Source organism: Sciurus carolinensis, chromosome 13 (assembly GCF_902686445.1).
Source record: "Sciurus carolinensis chromosome 13, mSciCar1.2, whole genome shotgun sequence".
Classification (NCBI taxonomy): Eukaryota; Metazoa; Chordata; class Mammalia; order Rodentia; family Sciuridae; genus Sciurus; species Sciurus carolinensis.
The window spans coordinates 42,778,056-42,801,004 of NC_062225.1; the positions used below are offsets into that span (position 1 = coordinate 42,778,056).

At 35.3% G+C, this 22,949-nt stretch overlaps 1 protein-coding gene across 2 annotated transcripts in view; it reads right to left on the reverse strand.

The window, feature by feature from the left end:
• Positions 1 to 18,843, reverse strand: part of Rel (REL proto-oncogene, NF-kB subunit) — a 32,691-nt gene extending 13,848 nt beyond the window's left edge. Inside the window, exons 1-4 of one of the 2 annotated variants that reach the window (XM_047523400.1) lie at positions 18,555 to 18,843; positions 9,521 to 9,663; positions 6,794 to 6,942; positions 2,046 to 2,137 (exon numbers count right to left, since the gene is read on the reverse strand). In XM_047523400.1, the coding sequence (XP_047379356.1) occupies positions 2,046 to 2,137; positions 6,794 to 6,942; positions 9,521 to 9,663; positions 18,555 to 18,564 (394 nt within the window). In that variant the 5' untranslated portion in view covers positions 18,565 to 18,843. The remainder of the gene's footprint in view (positions 1 to 2,045; positions 2,138 to 6,793; positions 6,943 to 9,520; positions 9,664 to 18,554) is intronic. The other variant, XM_047523399.1, reaches the window with a different exon arrangement.
• Between the last annotated feature and the right edge of the window lie 4,106 nt (positions 18,844 to 22,949).

Here is a 22,949-nt window from a genome sequence, read left to right on the forward strand (position 1 = left end):
AAAAACTAGCTGGGGTTGTAGCTTGGAGGTAGAGCACTTGCCTGTCATGTTGCAAGGCTCTGGGTTAGTTCCCTAACACTACATAAACAACAATTTTAAAAAATCTAAACAGAAAACATAAATACTATGAGGGATCAACTGCAGGACTGTTCCTTTCCCAAATCTATATTCATCTAGACAGCATGGCAGAGTTGTTAAGACCATATACCTTGGAGCCAGGCTATCTGTATTCAAATTCTGCCTTTACCACTCATCAGTTATATGACCTTGAACGAATAATTTAGTTTTTCTCTGCCTCCATTTTCTTATTTACACAATGGAGATATGACTAGCACCTATCTTATAGGTTGTTACAAGAATTAAATGAAGTAAAATATGTAAAACACTTAACTGTATAACAGAAATTACCTTAAGTGTTATCTGAATGTTATATCATGACTGGTTCTGAACTGCTAATGAACAAACAAAAACCTTCCACAGAAGTGACAGATATGTTTCTGCATGACTTGGGATGGTTATATGACCAAAACTTTGGTTTTCTCTTCTATAAAGCAATGTTGCTTCAATGATTCAATAAAAGTATACATAAAGTTTGTGAGATTTATTCCCTAAGTCCTTAATAAGTGATAGCTAATTATTAATAATCTCCCTGTTTTACACTACATGTAGACTTGAATGGACTCTTTAATTTAAAAGTCTGGTTTTTAAATTTGACATTGAATTGAAGCTTTAAGTGAGCAACCTCCTGACCCAGAAATTTACCACTTCTGAAAATTTTATGCTAAGGGAATATTCACATAAGAATTGAAAGTGCATATTTGATGGAGCTTCTAAATGAAATGAAAACAATCTAGAAGTTCATTAAAATTACTAGATAAACAAAGTATAGTCCTTTCAAACAAAAAAATAATTTGTTAAAAAAAATAAAATAGATCTGTCAAGATGTTTAAGATACAATCCTGAGTAGAAAAAACTCAGTACAATATGAAACACAGCATGACTCCCTTTACATAAAAATATACATCTTTAAAAATATACACCTTTATATATGACTATACATGTATAAAGGAAATTCTAGAAAAATATACATCAAACTTAATAGTCACCTCCTTCTGCCAAGTGACACAGAGGGAGAGGTAGGGGGCTTTTGCTTTCGGCTTTATATTAAATAGTATGAAAATTAAAGACCTAGAAGAAAGAGATGCACATCCTACAGTTCATAAAAACAGTACCTGTCTGTAAGCAATTCCTTAAATTATCATTATTTCCTTTAAATTACTTTTAGACATTCAGGAAAAACAAACCAACAATATAAGCATGTCTTAAATATGACAAATATATCGATTTTTCATAAATTTCAGTCATTCAGTGCCTATTTAAGTAGTTGCAGAACATGTTAGAAAGAAGACTACCATTATTAGTTTTTTTTGGGGACCGGGGATTGAACTCAGAGGTACTCAACCACTGAGCCACATTTTGTATTTTATTTGGAGAAAGGGTGTCTCACTGAGTTGCTTTTTTGCTGAGGCTGGTTTTGAACTTGAAATCCTCCTGCCTCAGCCTCCTGAGCTGCTGGCATGGGCTACCTTGCCCAGAAAGATGACTACCATGCCAGATGACTAGAATGCCAGCATCTAGTTCAACAGTCATTTACCTAGTCAAACAATATAGAGTGTTAAAAAGTACCAGGAGCCATAACCAGATAATGCCATAAGTATAAATGTTTAATAAATGTTATCCCCAAATAAAGGCCACTGAACAGTAAATTTCTAGGCATATAAACAAATACACTATGAAAATATTTTGTGGGCTTCTATTGTTTAAGTACTACTACTTCTACACTTGGGATTAAGTTTAGATGTTGACTATGCCCTTGAATTAAATGCACTACAATACTTTATAACCACAGCACCTATTAAACATTCACAAAAGAGAATGCATATTGTCTGTTGGAAGAGTAGCATAAGGAAGGCCACATTTAAAGAGAACCAGTTTTCTTACAGAAAACAATGACACTCTCCATTGATAACTGAAATGACACTTACCATTGAAAGGATTAATTCCTGAACTTATTCTTGAAATAATGGCTTCTTTTACTTCTTTTTTCTTAACACATCGAATACCCAAATTTTGAAAACTAGGAGGAAAAAAATTAAACTTTCAAAACTACATTCTAGTTAAAAGGAAACTACAGAAACCAAGCATATATCCCACACTGAGGAGACCGCATTTTGTTGGATGGAGATACTAAAGCATGAACTGTATTTCCAATTGCTATGATAAAAATGAGAGAATAAAAAAGTGAGGTTATATTTCTAAAAGAACTGCTACAAGAAAAATGTATACAGAGAACTATAGCATTTTTACACGTTATAATTATAGCTTACCAATATGGCTATGTCAAATATACCACAGTAGACACAGATTAACAGGAAAGCAACACCAAAAAGCAAAAATTGACCTCCCAAATTCATGATCAAAAGCAAAAATTGACCTCCCAAATTCAGGATCAAATCAGCAAAATCTGTACATTTGATCATATAAAGCAAAAGGTATAAAAAGATGCGCACAGGGCTGGGGTTGTGGCTTGGTGGTAGAGTGTTGCGTGGCATGCATGAGGCAATGGGTTAGATCCTCAGCACCACATAAATAAATAAAATAAAAGGTATTATGTCCGTTTACAACTTAAAAAAAAAAAAAGATACCCACAGCCTCAAGTCCATAGGTATGTTTATGTTTTAAGTGTAGGAGTGGTGCCTACATTTAAAATCAAGTAACTGCATATGAACATCTGGAATTCTGAATTCTCTTGACTATTTTAGAGGTTTAACACAGAAAAAATGGTACGGGCTGAGCATCGGTGGCCCAACTGATGCAGGGATTTCCAGTTTGCTGCAATGCCTACCAGTCCTCCTAAACACAATCAGCTCTACTCATTTATGCTGCCTGCCTAGCCCTGCCAGAATTTGATTTTTGCATTCCATAGCCAGTAGCAGTGGAATATGTTCTGTGCCATATTACATGAGGTTATTGTAAAGTATTGAAAAAAAAAAAAAAAAAAAGAAAGTATTGAAATGTGTTTTATTAGAAAGAGATTTAATACTAACAACAATATTTAACAAAAGTTTCAAAATGTCATTTATGGAAAACTTCTCTATAGCTACAAATATTACTAATTTGCATATATGTAGTACAGATGATGGTGGGGGAACTCCCCCACCACCACTCAGTCATACTTGTTCCCACATGGAAAAACCATGACATCATTAAAGTTGGGTGGGTGTGAATAAGGAAGCAAAACTCAATTATAGTAACATTACCATTTATTTGAACTTCATATGGCACTTGCAACCAGAGGCTGCCTTGTTTCTCTCTCCATGCTTCTACTGTCTTATGCTCATGCTCTACACATTCAGACTTGAGATTGTTAGAACCTAAAATATCATTAACATTTCCTTCCTCTCCTTCTAATACTAAAACATAAATTATGAATTCTTAATTCTTTCTTGAAATCCTCTTCCTACAAACTACAATCCTCTTCCTCAAAAGTAGTCCTTTACTGTGAAACACTCTTAGTTTGGTTCTTAATTTTTCATTGGCAAAAGATCTTAAAAGAATTCATCTAATATACTTATATACTACTTATTTTGTTTCATCTGAATGATTGCTAAGAATATTAAAAGTAATGAGGATTTTTGAAATTCTGAAGGTGGAGGGTGTAGAGCACTTTCTAAGTATGTGCAAGGCACTGAGTTTGATCCCCAGCACTGCAAAAGAATAAGAAAAGGAAAGGAAAATTCTAACATGCAGAAACCAAGGATTATAAAGATTATCTGAATCAAGTATTCATTTGTTCATTCACATTCAACAAGTTTTGAAGTTCCCACTATCCACTAAAAACTCTGGAAGGTAAATGGGGATATACAATTCTCCCTTCATGGAGTTTACAGTGGAATACAGAGGTTGGCAAACTATAACTCCTGGGCCAAATCCAGCATACTGCCTGTTTTTATAAATTAGGTTTGTAGCAGAATACAGGCATACTTATTCATTCATTTATCATTTGCAGCTGCTTTCATGCTGCAACAGCAGAGTTGAATAGTTGCAATTTTGACCATAGGGCCTGCAAAGCCTAAAATCTTTACTATTTAGCTTTTTATAGAAAAAGTCTGCTAACTTTTAATCTGAATAATCTGATAGCTATTAAATAATCACACAAAAAATGCTAAACTGAAATCACGACAAGTTTTATGAAGGTGATACACATGATTTATGGAAGCCTATGATAAGAGAGTCAATCAAGTCAAGGTGGGCAAACAGGCTCCCTGTAGGAAGTGATTCTTAATATGAATAGAACTAAACTAGGGGAAGAGGAGAGGAAACAGACTTCCATGCAATGGCCTCTGCAGAAGAATCCTGTGAGCAGAGGAAACTAAAGGAAGGCTTTTGTGATTAAAGTGTAAAGATTAGGGAGAAGGCTAGAAATACAAGTGGACCATGGGAGCTCGTAAGGCACAGAAGGAATGTTATCCCTATTCAAGAGCCACAGAAAACCATTAAAATGTCTTAAGCAGGGAAACAACTATTCAATTTGTATTTTAAAAGATCTCTCTGGTCAAAGTGGAAAAAAACTGAAAGAAAGAGATCAAAAAAAGAGTTGATGCAAGACTACTAGGCATAAGGCTATTCCAGCAACTCCAATTTAAAACTGTTCAGGTAATATGGTGGGGTGTAATAAAGTTTACTAGGTGACATGGATAGATTCAAGAGCTATTTAGGAGGTATCTTAATGATTCACACGTGTGTGAAGGATATCAGGAATAACACCTATGTTTGGGGGTTTTATAGCAACCACTAAGACAAGAAACATTGAAAGAACAATTTTGAGGAAAAAGAGCTGTGATCATGGTTAAGATCATGGTTTGGGGCACTTTCTATTAGGGGTACTTTTGAGATATTTAAAAGAACATTAAAAGCAATCAGACTAAATACCATTCCATAGTGAAAAGGACTAGGGATCCTTGGAAAAAATCGATGATATAAGCTGAGGATCAAGAAAAGTGCAAGTCTTGAACACACTGTTGTATCAGAAGGTGAAGAAGTGCATGAAGAAACATGGGGATATAATGAAAGGATACAGGAGACAGTCTGAAAGGGTTTGTATTGATCAAATCTATGTCAATTTGAAAATAAAAATAATGCCACTAATGGTCTATAAAACAATGAGTATAAGAATTCAAGAATATAAGTTGACAGTGATACATTTTAAATGGGGAAGGGAAAGAAGGAAGATTCTTCTTTATAATAAAATGCCAATTAACATCACAACAGAAAAAACTGAGATCACAATCTCCTGAAGGGATCAGTTTTGTAGATTCCTTGTTTCATGAAACATATTAACATGAAAATAGTATGTATGTTTTTCATGTTAAATATAATTCTAAACATAATAGGTAATAGTTAATGGGATCCCAGAATGGGGATAAAGATTGGGCAACCACAAAGGTTATTATTGGGATAAATGAAGTAGTTCAAAAATTCAACTGCCTATAATAAGAAAGAAGGAATACCTAAAAAAGAAGGAAGTAAAACAAGTTTGTTCTCTTAGACATCAAGAAAAGAGAATATTGCAAGACAGGAGTAGTCAAAAGTTTAAAATGCTATTGGAAAGTCAAATAATACAGACAGGATTTATTTCTTGCCAAGTGTATATTACTGGACATTTTGTTTTGTGTTGTTGTTATTAATAAAAGGGACATTTAAAAATATTTTTTCTGAATAGTTATTACTAATATGTAAGAAAAATACTAATATTTTTGTTGTAATTATTTTCATTTTTCTCAAGAGCAATACATGCTCATTACAAAAATGAACAAGTTAAAAAAAAATGAAACCCCACAGTCCTACCCATCCAAACATAATAACTATTAATACCTGAGTATACATACTACCATGTATATGTATAAACTTTTTTAAGCAAAAATAAGACTAGTCTTCATATCTTATTTTAAAATCTATTTTATTTATGTAGCCTATTATGAATATCTTTATGTATCAACAGACATCTGCAATGTTAGCTTTATAGCTATTCACAAGTACACTACATGGATGTACTATTTTATTTAACTAGTATCCTTTCTTATTTACAACTTTTTGCCATTACAAAGCTATAATAAACATCATAACAGCTAAATGTTTTAAGATGCTTAATAGTTTCTTGAGGATAAATTCTTAGAAGTAGAATTGCTGGCTCAAGGTGCATTCATATTTTTTAGGCTTTTGCTATGTAGTTGTTAAATTGCCTATCAGAAAGCTTTTTATTAACTTGTACTAACTTGCTGAATAGGCTCATCTTCTGGTAGCTTTGTCAACATATGAGCTACATAACTTTTTTATTTTAGAACTTGTTGTATGTTAAAATTTTATAATTCGCCACTATCTGAATAAATTTTAGTTTTCTAACTGATTTTCTCATGTGTAGCAATTTTTTTTAAAGTTAACTACATGAAAATAGAATAAAAATTTTAGGATTTGTTAAAACAGAAAAATCACAGCATAAAGTTTATTTTCACCTTTAGTAATATAAAGAAGTATTCCTACTAACCATCATGCTCTGTGTGTTCTAATGAAGAATGAAAGTGTAGTTCTAATGCAAAGAGTAAGAAAATTTAAATGCACACATGGTAAATAGTATGAGAAATTATTCTGCTAAAAAGTAACAGATGGTCATGGATAGAAGCAGAACATCCTATGCTTATCCTATTTCTAAAGATGTTTGTGACTATGTACTTACAATAAAGGCCTGCGTTCTTGACCAAATTCTGCTTCATAGTAGCCATCTCTGCAGTCTTTTCCAACTAAATCATGAGGATGAGGTTTATATGGGTCATTTTTTGTTACTAATGTAATTCTTACTTTTCCTTTTCCATAATAGTTCATAATCTGAAAAAGGGGGGATTAAATATATGATTCATAAATATATCTCATTAATACTGATTTAGTAAATGACAGTTCAATTTATATCATGTAGTTAGCACTGGATAAATAAAGTTCAACTGACCAGAAACTGCAGTAGAGATCAAATTTTCCAGAGAAAGTAGGAAAGAACTTACCTCTCAGCTGCTGGACAAATTATTCTCTGCCCTAATTTCAACTGATCATATCATCTGACTATTTATTTCCTTTTAAAACAAGTAAAATTATGCCATAATTTTTATCAAAGGACATGAGGGAACCCTAAAATGTTAGGCCACTAAATGCCTTATCTTAGATGTACCATAAACATACATTTGAAAACACACATTTAAACATACATTTAAACCACACTGAAAAATGATAGCACACAAATATAATTTTACTTAATATGCAACATTTCATTTCACAAAAATAACTGTTAATCAGTAAGCATATCTCAAGTGTTCCTTGTATAATAAGCAGTAAAGCAAGTTAAGTTTAACAATATGAAATTTCACACAGACAGTACATCTAGAACACTCATAGTACAAAGGAGAGGGAAGCATGGGAGAGGCAGGAGGACATTACGAGATGTATAGGAACTAACTTTTGCTTTTAAAGCTAGCAAATTTGCAAAAACAAGCAGGGAATATAAAAACCAGCCTATTATAATTGAGCAAGGTAGTTAAGGGGAGTGCTTACCAGGTAGAGGTCACTAAAATCCATAAATCTGAATTTAAACATAATTTGAATTATGAACCATGTAACCATGAAGTATCTGTTGCCTTTCTGGGTAAAAGAGAGGTAACCACGCAAAACTGTAGGACAGGCTTACAGAAGATAGAACTGAAGGAATAAAGTGTTTACGACCTACTGGAATGGTAAGGATACAAATCATAGAAATATTTTAGAGACATAAGGAATAAGTAGAATTATGGAGAAGAAAAAAATGACTCAAAGGATTGGATAATAGAATTTTTAAAATTTACTTATTATGTTTTACCTTTAACATTTAAATGAAAGGATTTAGATAAACCAAATCCATACTGTACCAAAAATGTGACTTAAAATTAGGAATTTGGTACAGCTGGATGGAAGCTCTGGTGTAATACTGCACAGTATAGTGACTATCAGTAACAATAATATACTGTGTATTTTAAAAGCTAGAAGGAAGAAGTTTGAATATTTCGCCATAAAGAAATGGCAAATGTTTGAGGAGTTAAAGATGTTTAACATGATTTAAAATTCATACAATGCATACATGTATCGAACATCACATGGTATACCATTTGTATGTATGATTTTTATGTTTTTCTAGGAATTTGGAATTTAATACAAAATTCTGTCATTATCTTATTCTATAATTTAACAAAATTCTCTTTAAATTCAACAGAATAAACTCTATAAGTAGTGTAGTTATAAAATAGTGAATTAATCTAGGTGCGATGGTGTACACCTGTAATCCCAGCAGCTCAGGAGGCTGAGGCAGGAGGATCTCGAGTTCAAAGCCAACCTCAGCAAAAGTGAGGCACTGAGCAACTAGTGAGACCCTGTCTCTAAATAATATACAAAATATGTATGGGGATGTGGTTCACTAGTTGAGTGACCCTGTGTCAATCCTGGGTACCCCCTCCCCAAAACAGTGAATTAAGATCTGTTGATGAAAGATTAAATACCACTTTTCAAAATTCACTTTCTATTAGGTTTTTTTTTTTTTAATTTTTTTAAAAATGAGAGCTTGCTGTTTTGATCAGACTGGTCTTCAAGATTCAAGTGATCCTCTTCTCAGTATTCCAAGTAGCTGAGACTATAGCATGTGCTTCTGGGCCCAGTGTGCTCTTAAGCTCTTAGACCGGCATTTAAAGGATAAAAAAAATTAAAAGGCAAGTGAACTATAATTATAGAAATAAACTATGAACATAATATATCTTATAAATGTAAATAGGGTATATTTATCATCATTTTTAATCAAAAACTACTTTTTTTTTTTTTTGTGCGGTGCTGGGGATTGAACCCAGGCCTTGTGCTTGCGAGGCGAGCACTCTACCAACTGAGCTATCTTGAAATTTAAGCTAATATGAAAAAAGCCATATTTTAAAAGTTACACTATTTTAAATTATGCCAATGACACAGTATCAGATGCAGGCAATAAAGATAAGGAAAAAGGAGAAAAAAAATGTTCTTCTTTTCTAACCCCTAGACTAAGACATTGCAGGAGGAATTCTGATTCAGTTCTAATCTGTGTTTCATCTACACAGTAATTTTCCTCACCTCTACATGTACAGAATACTTTTTCCTCATTAAATGCTTTGTGATTCATGAAAGGGATCATAATCCAAAAACTGACAATGTATACTAAGCACTGTGACTCTCCCACTTAGATCAGGGAAGACTGTAATATATTTAAGAAATGACCCTAGCATCTATCTACTGCAGATTAAATAAAAAGAAAAAAGGGAATAAAGAAAGACTATGGAGGTGATTAAGAAAATGAGCCTTTAATATAACTGCAATAGCTAAATTATGAATCAACTAAAAGTGAGAAAGACAGAGAAGGATCTGTTACCTGGATAGATGGGTATGTTCGGTTATTGTCAGTGCTGCGCTCCCCTGGAATGCTGCCAGCTGATCGCCCTTCACATTTGTATCTAAAACGCATTCCCCTCTGCCGGGGTTGTTCAATTATCTTTATATATGGGTTATATCCACCTGAAAATTTAAAAAGGGAAGGGTTCAGTGAGATTACAATAGGAACATAATAGATTTCTAACAATCTTGTGTGTGTTTTTTTTTAAACAGCATACTAAAACAAAGATTTTCCCTTCTGATATTAAATAACAAGGTTGAAATGTAATTATCCAAGGTTGATTGGGAAATACATCTTTATTTTTCCCAAACTGAGCTCATATGTAGTATTAACACAAGTCATTCAAATCAATTGATTAATTAATGCTTTATTGCTTAATATCCACAGATAATGCCAGTATCAAGTTCTAAAATAACCACTTCAGTAATATTCACTTTCCACATGAGATCAAGCAGAAAGAAAGGTTTTCCCCAAGATGCCCCGGAATGATGAAGATGATAGTATTCAGCAGTACATTATACTTCCCAAGAGAGTAAAATGTATTTAACTGTTTGGTTTAACATTGGATTCTTGGAAGTAGATGTAAAGTTCACTTCCTAAAAATGAAAATTATTTAAATTCTTGCAGAAGTATATGTAAGTTTGGAATGTTGAAGGACTTGTACATAGTATACCAAAACAAGCCCCAGAAGAGACTTCAGCTCAAAAGAATTTTCAATCTAATCAATCCCATCTAAATTTTTTCTAAAATATAAGACACACTGGAGGAGAAAAAAAATAATTATTTATTTTCTTAAGCAATATTTTTCGAAGTTTGCACCCACAGGATGAATTACTAATACACATAATTATATGACTGACTCTTAAAATAATTATGCCGAATGAACAAAGCTGGACCAAAAGAGCACATATGGTATAATTCCATTTATAGCTAACTCTAGACTATGTAAACTTTAATGAAAGAAAGCAGATCACTAGCTGCCTAAAATGGAGGTATGGGATAGATGGGAAAGTTTGGGGATGAGAGATATGTTAATTATTTTGATTGTGGTGATGATTTAGGTTGTAAACATAGGTCAAAACTTACCAAACTGCATGCTTTAAGAATGTGTAATTTGTTATACATTAATTATACACCAATAACACTGTTTAAAACATATGTATCTTTATCCTTTCTTATTAACCAAATCATGGAAACAAAAGTTTAATAAAGACACTTGATGGTGCTTAAAAGGAGTAGTTAACAATGTGTTTTCATTTCTGGGGTGTGAAGACATCTTCCACTCAAAAGGAAAAAAAAAAGTCTTCCTCAATCCATTTAGTGATTTCTAAATTCCCACAATTATATATCCATTTCACTGAGGCTATCCTGTTAGAATGCAAGCAATCTTCAGAAAGGGTAAAACATGGGTCTTTTTAGTGCAGTATAGAAAGAGGCCCTTTGAATTCCATCCAGCCACTTCTTAACAGTAAGACCCTGGAAATGTTATTAAAATCTCTTAGTTTCCTCTGTAAAATAGAAATGATAATCATAATAGCACTACCTCATAATGTTGTTGTGAGGATCAGACATTACATGTGTTAAATTCTTACTGTCAGGGTTAGGGTTGTAGTTCAGTGGTAGAGCGTTTACCTAACCTATGTGAGGCACTGGGTTCGATCCGCAGCACCACGTAAAAAATAAATAAATAGAATAATAAAAGTCCATCAACAAACAACTAAGAAAAAAATTTTTTTTTAAATTTTGCCATTCATATAACAATGGCATATATTATTATTCAGATACTTTCTTTAAAACAATGATAGTAATGCCATCACTAATACAACTGCTAATCTAAAAGATCTTACAGAACAGTGAGGCAAATATCACTATAAAAGAGAAGAAAGCACTAATCAAATTCTGAAAACAAAACAAAATAAAAGCAAAAGAGCCAGGAATGTCTACATCAGAGGGAAAAAATAAGTAATAAAACCAAATAGTGAGAAAAGGAGGAAAGAAAAAAGGTAGGCATTTTAGGGAGCAAATTTCCATTCTTAGAGAACCAAAACTCAGAGCACACGAAGTGACACAAATTTCATTTTGTGTGTTATGAGGAATCATTATTTTTATCACATAATAAAAATCACATGATCAGAATCGTACTCCAGAATAAGAACTCTGGTAGCAGTGGATAGATTCAAAATAAAAAGCAAGGTGATCAGTTTAGAGTCTACTATAATACAATAGTTCCCTTTTATCCTTGGGGGATCTGTTCCAAAACCCTCAGTGGGTGCCTGAAACTTTCGACAGTGCTGAACCTTATATATACCATGTTTTGTCCTATACGTACATACCTATGCTAAAGTTTAATTTGTAAATTAGACACAACAAGAGATTAACAGCAATAATAAAACAATTAGAACAATATATTCTAACAAAAATTATTCAAAATTTATTACTTATTTCTGGAAATTTCCATTTATTATTTTTGGACTGTGGTTGACCACAAGAAACTGAACTGTCGAAATCAAAACCGTGGATAAGTGGGGACTACTGTCATGTGGGCAATGATGAGCATGTGTCTAAAATATGGCAGTGATAATAGGAATCAAAGTTTTTTAAAAGTTAAAACTGCCAGTATTTGGTGTCTAGATAGACAATAGGCTTCAAAAGAAAACCTAAAGTATTGATGAATCCACATTTCTACTTGGGGTTACTGAATAATTACTATTACCTTAAATTTTATTTAGCTTGAATCAGACTCCTTATATTTGAATCTACTACCTATTTGTTTATTCAAAACACAAAGAGCCAGGAAAAACATTAATCCAATCAAGAACATAACTTTAATTTCAATTTTACTGAAAAACATAAGGCAGGCATGCAAATGAGCATTTCACAATTTATACGTCTTTGTGTATTTCAAAATCACATTACAATTTCAAGTATTTCCTATCTTTATATATCTTTGTAGGAATAATGAAGAGAATGTATATTTCCCTCTCAACAGTTGTTAAAATCAACAGTATTTTTCAGTGACATCTTAAATACTTTATGTGGTTGAACTAAAGGTCAAATAAATCCCTGCCCAATACTTTAAGGTGTCTTGGTGGGAAACTGACATAGAAGGACATCATTGATGGTAAGCTGTTATTTCTTTGGAGGAGAAGTACAAATAAAAATGCTAGGTTCATTGTGAGCAAAGTGAACATTTTGTTGACACTTTTAAAAACTACATAGTGTGTTTATGAAGTAAGTCTACAGACAAAAGAACAGAAAAGCAGTTGTTGAAAAGATTACATAGCACAAAAGATTTTTTAAAATGCTAAAAATGACATATCAATTATATAATATTGTGTACTGAAAAGTTCTTGAAATTTACTTTTTCTATTATGGAAGTTCTTAGTTGGTAAAAAGTTTCACTAGCAATCAAGTGACCAAATTTATTGTAATATTCTATAGTACCTCAGCTGAAAATAATCTCCTCTTCCTGTAAATAATAATAGTATTTTTATTTATAACAATTATTCCAAGTAACTTTAATTCAGGGAGGATTCATTTTATTTGTTCTTGAAATAAAGCTACCTGTTTTATTTCTTTTAGATACTTCAAGGTAGAAATTACATTGTTCATGAGTGCCTTATGTACAAATATTAAGTAAATATCTATTGGGTGAATGATTTAAAATCTGAAGATCTTTTGTTAGTGAAAGTTACTCAAACATCAAAGGACTATATTAACAATAGATTTTCTTTATTAGATTCTGCTATGATGGAAAAAAGTAGTGCTCTGTAGGTACTAGAATCACTACATCTTCCTACTTCCTCATACCCATTCATATTCTGATTTCTTTACTTGTAGTTATGATTTTTAAAACTTCCTAGCTATAAATAATTTATATTATGTATCCGTACAATGCAAGAGTTATTTCCTTCCTTAGTACGGTTTTGCAAGTGCCACTCTTCCAGCAGATAAAAAGTGCTGAAATGTAGTCAGTCATCTATGAAGTAGAAGAAGGTACAATATAAGTCAGGGAATTGTAGGGAAAATGAGTACTGTTAACTAAGATTACTGAAAGTCACTATAGTTTTGAAAAGCATTGAAATGTCTTCAAAATTGGTTCAAAACAATTTTTACCATATTTACCGTATTTTTCTTTAACTAATACTGTGCAAATATAGGATTGTCCCCTATATTTTGAACAGTATTGTAAAATGCTAATGCAGACAAGAACATTTGAAATATAGCCCAAATTTTTGCAATGTATATTTATGATTTATTTGCACTAAGGAAAAAAAGAGTGCTATTTAAAAACATCACTCCTATCTGATAAAGTGTGAGTTCTTGAATACAAAAATAATTATATTGAAATAAAAATAGATCGTCAATTGCCAGAAATACACACATTCACTAAGTTTTGTGTGCGTGTGTGGTTGGGGCTTGAATTCAGGGCCTTGTGCATGCAAGGCAGGAATTCCACCATAGAGCTACATAACCAGTTCCACATCCATTAAAATTTTGTTGTAAGCATTAGGAACCAGTATTTAGTATACAGTGAAAAATATTAATTACATCTAGTAATTTAACATCATTTTAAGCACTATATATATATATATATTTCCCATAATTTGATCCTTTTAACTTCAATCTTTATAAAGAAAGAACTTATCCCATTTTACAGATGATAAAACTATAAAGTTCAAAATTACATGAAGTAATAAGAAAAAGAAATTATGAATGCAGTGACAGCAGTGACAGCTCGAATTCTAGGATGCCAAATTTAAGAAACAACAAACATAAAAGCAGCTAGGGGTAATATCACAATAACTGACACAGCACATAACCTGCAATCTAAAATAAATGCAGCCTAGTTTAATAAAATTCATCTTGGTACAAGCAAGTATTTAGAGTCAATGAAATACTTAGAACAAAGTTTGCACTAGAGATGTACCTCAGAACCACCTAAGTAGCTTTTTCCTAAACATAGGAAATGCCCTGACCCCACCTGAGATCTGAACAGGAAAAACTCTTCAAGGGTAAAGCTGTTTCCAAAAGAGCCTTCAAGTCAGTCTAACATTCCTAATTCAAGAACCATTGTCCTAAAACATGAAGAAGTGGAAACAGTGACACATATATAGGAAGTAGCAATCCCAAGTTCAGGTTGAGTATGGACTGCTTCATGGCTAAGAAGGCAAAGCAATTCTGGCTAGTTGTAACTCCTTTTTCTCTCCTGCTCAAAACACGTTATTCAAATGCAAGCAAGAGAAAAAGACATAAGGATAGCCTTCAACTGCTCTAATTTGTTTTTAAAATACATCATTTACAAAATAAATATTTTAACTACTATCAGTAGCATACTTTCCTGCACTATGATACACAAATAATTGAAATGCCAATGTGTCAAAACACCACAGTTTAAAAAGCCAACTAGAATGCCTCTCTCTCATAGAGGTCCTGGATGACATCTGGCCTGGGATCCAAAGGAGCAAATGGAGCTAAGAATACATACTTTTCCAAATATCACCCCTACTCATGGTGGAGAAAAACAGGATCTATTCTTTTTTCCTCCAATCAGCTCTATGAAAATTTACTTCAATACAACAGGCTGACTTTGAATTGGGCCTTAAGAATCCAGGTAACGGAATTTTCAGACGAGTATTCAACTGATGTATGCACCAAAAGGTAAATAAAAGACATTATAGATTTTGGCAATAGAAATTCCACTGTAGAGGTAGGAGAAAAAAATCAAGTCTTGAAAAATTTTTTACCTACGGGGTAAAAAAGTAGAGAAATGTTTAAAATCTGTCCCAGTTTATACCAGTATTTAAAATTTAAAAATACATGACAGGGCCAAATCATGTTAAGATTGCCAGACTTAAATACAGGAGGGTAAGTTAAATACGAATTTCAAATAATGTTTTTTAGTGTAAGTCTATCCTATATAATATTTGGGTCACGTGCCTACAAACACAATCATGTGCAGAGAACACAAATGGGAGAGAGCTGGAACAAAAGGAATTTCTGAGTGCTTTAAGTTGTATTAAAGAAAGATAGGGGCTGGGGTTGTGGCTCAGTGGTAGAGTGCTCGCCTAGCATGTGCGAGGCCCTGGGTTTGATCCTCAGCACCACATAAAAATAAAATAAAGGTATTGTGTCCACCTACAACTAAAAAAGTTAAAAAAAAAAAAAAAAAAAAGACACGTTGTTTAAAAAAAAAAAGAAAGAAAGAAAGATAGGACACATTCCCAGATGTTCCAATTATGATTCATTATCTGATTCCCCATGTCATTTCATTCACTGATTCTCCTTATGTTTATTATATATCACTTTAATTTTTATTACACTATTATTTCCTTTTCATGTGTTACAGTTCTAAAAGGATATTCATATTTGTGTGTGATCTTTTATTTAAAAAAAAAAAAAAGTCATTTGCTTTAGCTATCCATTCCTAACTTCCAGTTCTATTATTCAAGAGTAAGTTGCCTCATACTTACATCCTTTTTTTCTTTACTCAAGAGAAAAATAGTTCTCTTGAAATTCACACTACAAAGAGGTGGTGAGTAACATGGTTCACAAAAACAATTTTTTGTGTACTCTCTATTCTGTGACATAGCAGTCATACAATAGAAAAATGTGAATAAAAAAAAATATCTAATTTTAAGTCATATTTAACCAGAGTACTAATTATTAGTAAACACAACCACATACCACACAAGAACACTTTGCTCTTTTTACTGAAAAAGATGAGAAGTTTTCCACTTTGACATAAAATACCTAACTGTACTTATATTAAACAGAAGAGAATCATAAATATACAAATGTAATGTCTATTTAACTACGCATAGCTTTGCTGGGTTTCAGAACTTTTTTTTTTTCATTTTGCCTATCCTAATTAATTATGTCAAGAAATTAGGATCAGGTGTATTATTTAAAGGGGGGAATAAAAAACAATAACCGCTTTGTGAAACCCTAAATAATTAACCTCCCAATTTACAAGAAGAAAATTTAGAATCATTTTATAAAGTCCCAGCTACTCATGGCATTTCTATAATTTTGCTAATGATTATGATCTATGTTACTTTTACATTATAGGCATCATCTCTTCAACTACACATACCTATTTACATATGGCATCTGGTGAGCAATGAAAAATGATCATAAATGCTTGGTAATCAATAAAAATACTTTTTTGAGGTTTTAACACTATCTTACTACAAACAGAATCTAAAGTAAACAACTCATTAAGCAAATTTGTTCCTGTCACTCTTTCAGCTAAATTAATGTTCCAAAATAGGATGGGAATTTATAATTTAATCCATCTTTTTCTCTCTTTAAGGTCTTCACAACTGATTAAAGAAAATATACCCTGATTCCTTTAAACATTTCTTTCTCTCTTTGGCCTAGCAGTCTCAAATAACTGAATTACAATTTAAATAACTTGTTATATTTTAAATAGTTCCATTTAATGCAACTTTTGAGAAAAGACCAAAAAACAAAAATATAACCACCCTACTACTTACAAATCTTTAAACTTTCAGTTTCTTTACATTTCCCCTTTCAATTTAGAGACTCAATCCTCATAACAACAAAAATGTAGTGTCATTAAACAAGTTTAAGTTGCATCACATTTTAGAATCAGGTGGGTCTTAAAATATTCCATGTAGAAATTATTGTTTTTTCTCTTTTAGAAAAGTTCTAAGTATTACATATACGAAATATTAATCTAGTCAAATAGCCTGAACAATGGACCTTTTTTACTTAAAATGTTCACCATTCTTGACTTCTTTCATACAAAATCTCTTCCTGATAAGCAATAAATTAAACATTTGAAGTCATCTTTGTACTTTTAATCTAAGCAGCTATTGAATTCATAAATTTACAAGATTATCTCAAAGTCTGGGGTCATTTAAGTGAGTAAAGGGAAAGTTGAAATATTTTAAACTACACTTGTCTTCTCACATGAAAACCACAGACAAACTGAAATCAAATGTCATGTGAAACACCCCAATTTCCTTTTCAGCTTACAGCAGCAGCTATGGTATTGTTCTGCTCAACCCTTTAAAGAGGTTCTTCAGGCTTTCTACTTCCTCTTCTCTACTAGACATCAGCTTTCTACTGAGGGTCTACTGAAGAAGGCAGTTGGGAGCATGCAAGTCAAGAACAAACAAGACCCTTCGGCCTCCTAATACGTCCCTCCTTTTGCTCGCGCTGCTTCCTTTGCAGGAGAAGTGTCCCCCAACCAGCCACCTTGTCAAAATCCTGGAAATGATCCAAACTGGTCTACTTGACTAACCCGCTTCTATCTATTCAACTCTTCCTCCCTTTCCTGCAAATTGTTTCTTATAAACTTGTTTCCCCGCAAAGCAAGAAATCCAAACCATTTATTAACGAAAATATTTACATTGAATGATAGTTATTTTCATTCCTAGACATTATTTCAAAGAACAAATAGTTTAAAAACCCTTTCCGTCTTATTGCTAACAAAGGGGGGGGTGTTGGAATTCGACGTCTCAACTCATTAAACTAGAAGTCTGCGCTTGAGTTCACAGAAAAAGTTACCCACTTTGTTTCCACTTAATACCCGTTAAAATAACACTAAGAAACTTACAGCGGCGCCACAATTTGTACAACTGTCAGCACAAGAACTTGAAACTTGGTGAAATTAAACTAAAAAGGGAGAGAGTTCGCCCGAGGTCTGACGGTTCCTCATTCTCGTCCCAAAATATAAAACCACCATTTCAATACAATTCAACCTTTAAATACGAGAATTCTTCGTACTCCCTTATTTAATTACTTCCCTAATCCCCAAATCAAGTTGTTGGGAATTTCTAAAGTTCCGGCTATTAGCATCAGATTTCAGAGCCTGGCTTTGATTTCGCACCAAACCCTGAAGCAGGTTAACTTTTCTGACAAATTGCCAGACGAGGCGATTTCAAATCCAGAATGTGCCATCTAAACTGAGATCCCGAATCCCAGGGCTGCACGACCCCGCAGAAGAGCTCCCTCCCCGTCGGCCCGCGCCGGGCGCACTCACCGGAGGCCATGGCTCCGCTCTCCGCGCCCGCAGCTCCAAGCGTCGGGGCCCGAGGCCGTCAGCGAGACAGCCGCCAGTCAGTCAGGAGGCCGCGGGACCTTTGCCGGCGAGACCCCAGTCCCCCTGACCACCCCCAGGCCTCCTCCTCTTTCCCGCCCTCCCCTGCGCTTGCGGCTCACACCTTCCCACCCCCTGAGTTCTCGCGCTCAGGGTTACCAATGTCGCTAGTCCAGCCTGCGGACTGGGGCAGGGGGCGGAGCGGGACGAGAGCCGAGCACCCGCCCGGCCCAAAGGCCCGCAGCCCGGAGGGAGGGGAATTTCCCGCGACTGACGTAGCGGTCGCCACCGCCTTTCCCGGGGGCGGAGGGCGGAGCGTTCTCGCGGCCGGCGCGCGCACACCCGCCCTGAGCAGCCCGCGCCCCGCCCCGGCCCCGCCCCCGCGCGTGCGCCCCCGAGGTTGCTGCGGGCTTGGGTCCTGGTGCAGACGCTGGAGCGCGGGATCTGCTGTAGTGCGGGGATCGTAGGGAGCTCCGGGAGCCCGGAGGTGACGGCTCTGAGCGTGAGCAGGCTGCCGGCTCCCGAGAAATCCCCCTCCTCCGGGTTGTCCTTCGGAGAGTGTCTTAAAGTTCAGGAGCGGGTGGGAGGGCGAGGTGACGTCGAGAGGGTCGGTCGCCCGGGAGCACCTGGAGGCGGGCCGGGCGGCCTCCCGACTCTGGGTGGCGGCTCGGGTGGAGAACGGCCCGGGGTTTTCGATAGGTGCTTCCCCCCTCTTCCCAATTTCGCACATGCAAATCTCCGCCCCCGCGCCGGTGCGTTGGAGCGCGGGCGTCCCGGCGTGCCCTCGAGGGGAAGTGCGGAAGCGGCCGTCGGCAGTGTTCATTTGTAATTCGTGTATTTGCATAGGGGACCCCCGCAGTCTGACTTTCCCTCTTTATATCTACATTGTGAGGACTTGGTTAACTACGTATTTTATCTACTAAAACCTTTTAAACTCAAAAGGTCTGCACTGAGACTTAATCTTTGAACTGTGTGATTGGACACTGTATCATGAGATTTGTCAGGTACCCATGAAGAAGGGGGTACTGAAACGAACACTTGGTACATTAAAGGATCCAGTATAACTTTATTTCCTTAATTTGCTAATAAACACCTGTTTACTTCATCTACGTGTATTATTATCCTCTTTTTATTCTCAATAAAAAGAATAAATCAGGATGTGGAGAAGTAACATATATACTTAAGTTTGTTTTTTTTTTTTTGTACCAGGGGTTGAACCAAGGGTCACTTAACCCCCAGCCACACCCCAGCCCTTTTTGTATTTTATTTAGAGACAGAGTCTCCTGAGTTGCTTAGGGCCTCGCTAAATTGCTGAGGCTGGGTTTGAATTCAAGATCCTTTTGCCTTAGCCTCCCAAATCGCTGAGATTACAGGCTCCTGGCACATGTATAGTTCAGTAGTTCAGTATGCTGGTAAAAGGGAAAATGGTTTGAACCCAAGGTTATCTGATTCCCAAGCTCCAAGCTTTTTCTCTGGTCCCATGGTGCCTAAAAATAACTATTTGGAAAGGAAAGGAATGGGCAATATTAACTTGCTTTATAAGTGGCCCAAACCAGCAGACTCCCTAGAAGAAATCATTAAAAACAAAATCTTGACAGTCCCAAAATGTCCTCTCCTCAAAAATGTACAATGTAAAAAAAAAGGTAACAGTTTTATAATTGGGTAAGCATCAGTCATACTGTGGCGCACATGTAGTTGTTCCACTAAAGAGTTTGCAAAGACCAAAAAAAAGAAAGAACCTCAGCCCTTAATAAAGCCAGGTATGTACAATCCATTTCCTATCTTTTGATTGTCTTTATCCAAAAGAAATAAAATGGGAAGTTACATGTTAGAGCCAAGAGCCAAGGCTTAAAACTCCTAGAGATTTTTTTAGGGTTTATGATGGGGAAAAAATGTTTAATCCTTTATAACTGATAGCTAGTTGTTGCAGTTTATATAGAAAATAATGGCACAAGTTATTTTCCTTGAGGCCATATAGTCTTTGATGCGTTTGTTCAACACATATGTACTTTGCCAGATGCCTTTCTAGGTTGTGATGTATACAGTAGATTAACACGAAAAAATTCTGCCTTTGTGCAGCGATGTCCTACATGAAAGACATCACGTATGTAAGGAAATAAGATCATTGTAAATACTAATATTAAAATATTTGATTACTTTATTGCTATAAAGAAAATAAGGAGGTAGGGGTAGAGAGTCTGGAAGAGGGATGCATTGCAGAGGTGACAAGCAGTCACCTCAGTTCCAAGCAGTAAGAAAGTGGCCTCCACAGGAAGATGCCTGCAAAGAACATGCCAGTGGAGGGAAACACCAAGTGCCACATCCTTCTGAGGGATTGAAAGAAGGCAGTAGGGCTTCCGTAGTCTGAATGAGATGGAAAAGAGAGGGGCCATATCATGAAGGGCCATATAGGGTATGGTACGGAGGATTGAATTTTATTCTAGTTGCACAATGGAAACCTGTTGGAAATTTTTAAGTGGGTAATTGATGTATGAGGATGAGATGTTTATTCTGGCTGATGTGTTAAACTGTTAGTATATGCTAACTAGAGGCAAGAGTAAAGGCAGAACGACTAGGAATCTGTGGAGTAGTCTGAGAAGTAAAGGTTTGGACAAGTGTTTTAGTGAGGAAATGATAAAAAGAGGTTGAATATAGTGAGATATTTTGGTGAGAGAAGAACTTGCAGATGAAATTGAAAAAGATGACTTTAAAGAAATGACGAGCTGGGCTGGGGTCGTGGCTCAGTGGTAGAGCACTTGCCAAGCATGTGGGGACTCTGGGTTCAATTCTCAGCACCGCATATAAATACATGAATAAAATAAAGGTCCATCAACATCTAAAGAAATATTAAAAAAAAAAAAAGAAATGACCTTGAATTTGACGAAATGGAGGTCATTAGTGACCTTGATAAGAACCATGTCAGTTAAAGGGTGGGGATGAAAACTGAATTGGAGCAGGTTGAGGGAAAAAAAAAAAAAAAAAAAAAACTGATGGAAATGATGAGTATGAACAACTTTTTGAACAGTGGTAAAGGAAACAGAGAAATGGGGCAAAAGTTGGAGGAGGATGTGGATTTGTATGGTGCTAAGGGCTATCACTAAGAACCCCAATTGCAGCAGGTTAACATGAAGTCACAGTCCAGTGGGAGTTGGATGGTTTTCCTCCAGGAGTAACCCCAGCATCTTTCAAGCTGCCTTGCAAAAGGAAAGAGTAGATCACAAATGAGAGATTTGTATGAACCAGGTCTAAAGGTGGAATGCATTCCTCTGAACACAGTCTGTTTTCCAGAGGTCTTCCAAAGGGGGGCTGAGAAATATAATTTGAGAAATGTGATTTAGCTGTGTGACAAGGAAAAAGACGAAAATGGATGTCAGTGAACGCTAGCAGTTTCTTGCATAGAATTTTTATTTCTAGAGGGGTGATATTAAGGCATATTTATGTAAAGAAGGCTCTAACTCCATAGTGAAGGAGAAATTGATAATGATAGAGAGAAGGGAGTAAGCACACAAATGAAGAAGGGAGAAAGGTGGAACTCCAGAGCAGAGGCAGTGGGGTTGGCCATAGACTGGAATGGGGATGTCTCTGTAATAACAAGAAGGAAGGCAGAGTGGATGGAGCAAGCCTGGTAGATTTGATAGTAGAAAGATGAGGTGATCAGTTAGCTGTTTTATTTTACTTTTAGTGAAGTTCAGGTAAGAGTAGATGATGAAGAGGGAATGGAAGGTTTGAGGAAAAGAAGAAACTGAAGACAAGGTCTGAGAGTGGAACTTTAGAAGGTTTATCCAGCTATACTGATTACCCTATGAAATTTGCGACCTGAACATAATGTGCACCAGTAAACACAATATTTCTGATACGGCTTTAGCTAAGGGATATCAATGAGCAATACTATCCTTAAAAAGAAGATAAACTAATAAAATTTAAGTATGCAGGAAAGCTTCATAATAACTGTTAAGCCACATAATACTTCCTGGATGAGCCTATCCATTCACATTATTTTATCAATGATCCCAGAATCATATTTAGCTTAGATCTTTCATAGGACTTCAGACTTACCTAGTTGTCTGTGAGCCACCCGTAGTGTACACTGTAAGCATCCCAGACTTAACCTACCCAGCATCTTCTCTCCCATGTTTGCTATTCCTCTCAAATTCTCTGTACCATGAATATCCAGACACAGACTAGAAAGTTGGGAGCCATCTTTGACTCTCTTTCTCACCATCCCCACAATATCCAATCACCATGTCCTATGATTTTGCCAATCAAATAATAATCATGCCAAGTACCCATTCTACCACTGAGCTGCACCCCAAGCCCTCTTCATTTTGACTGCGACTG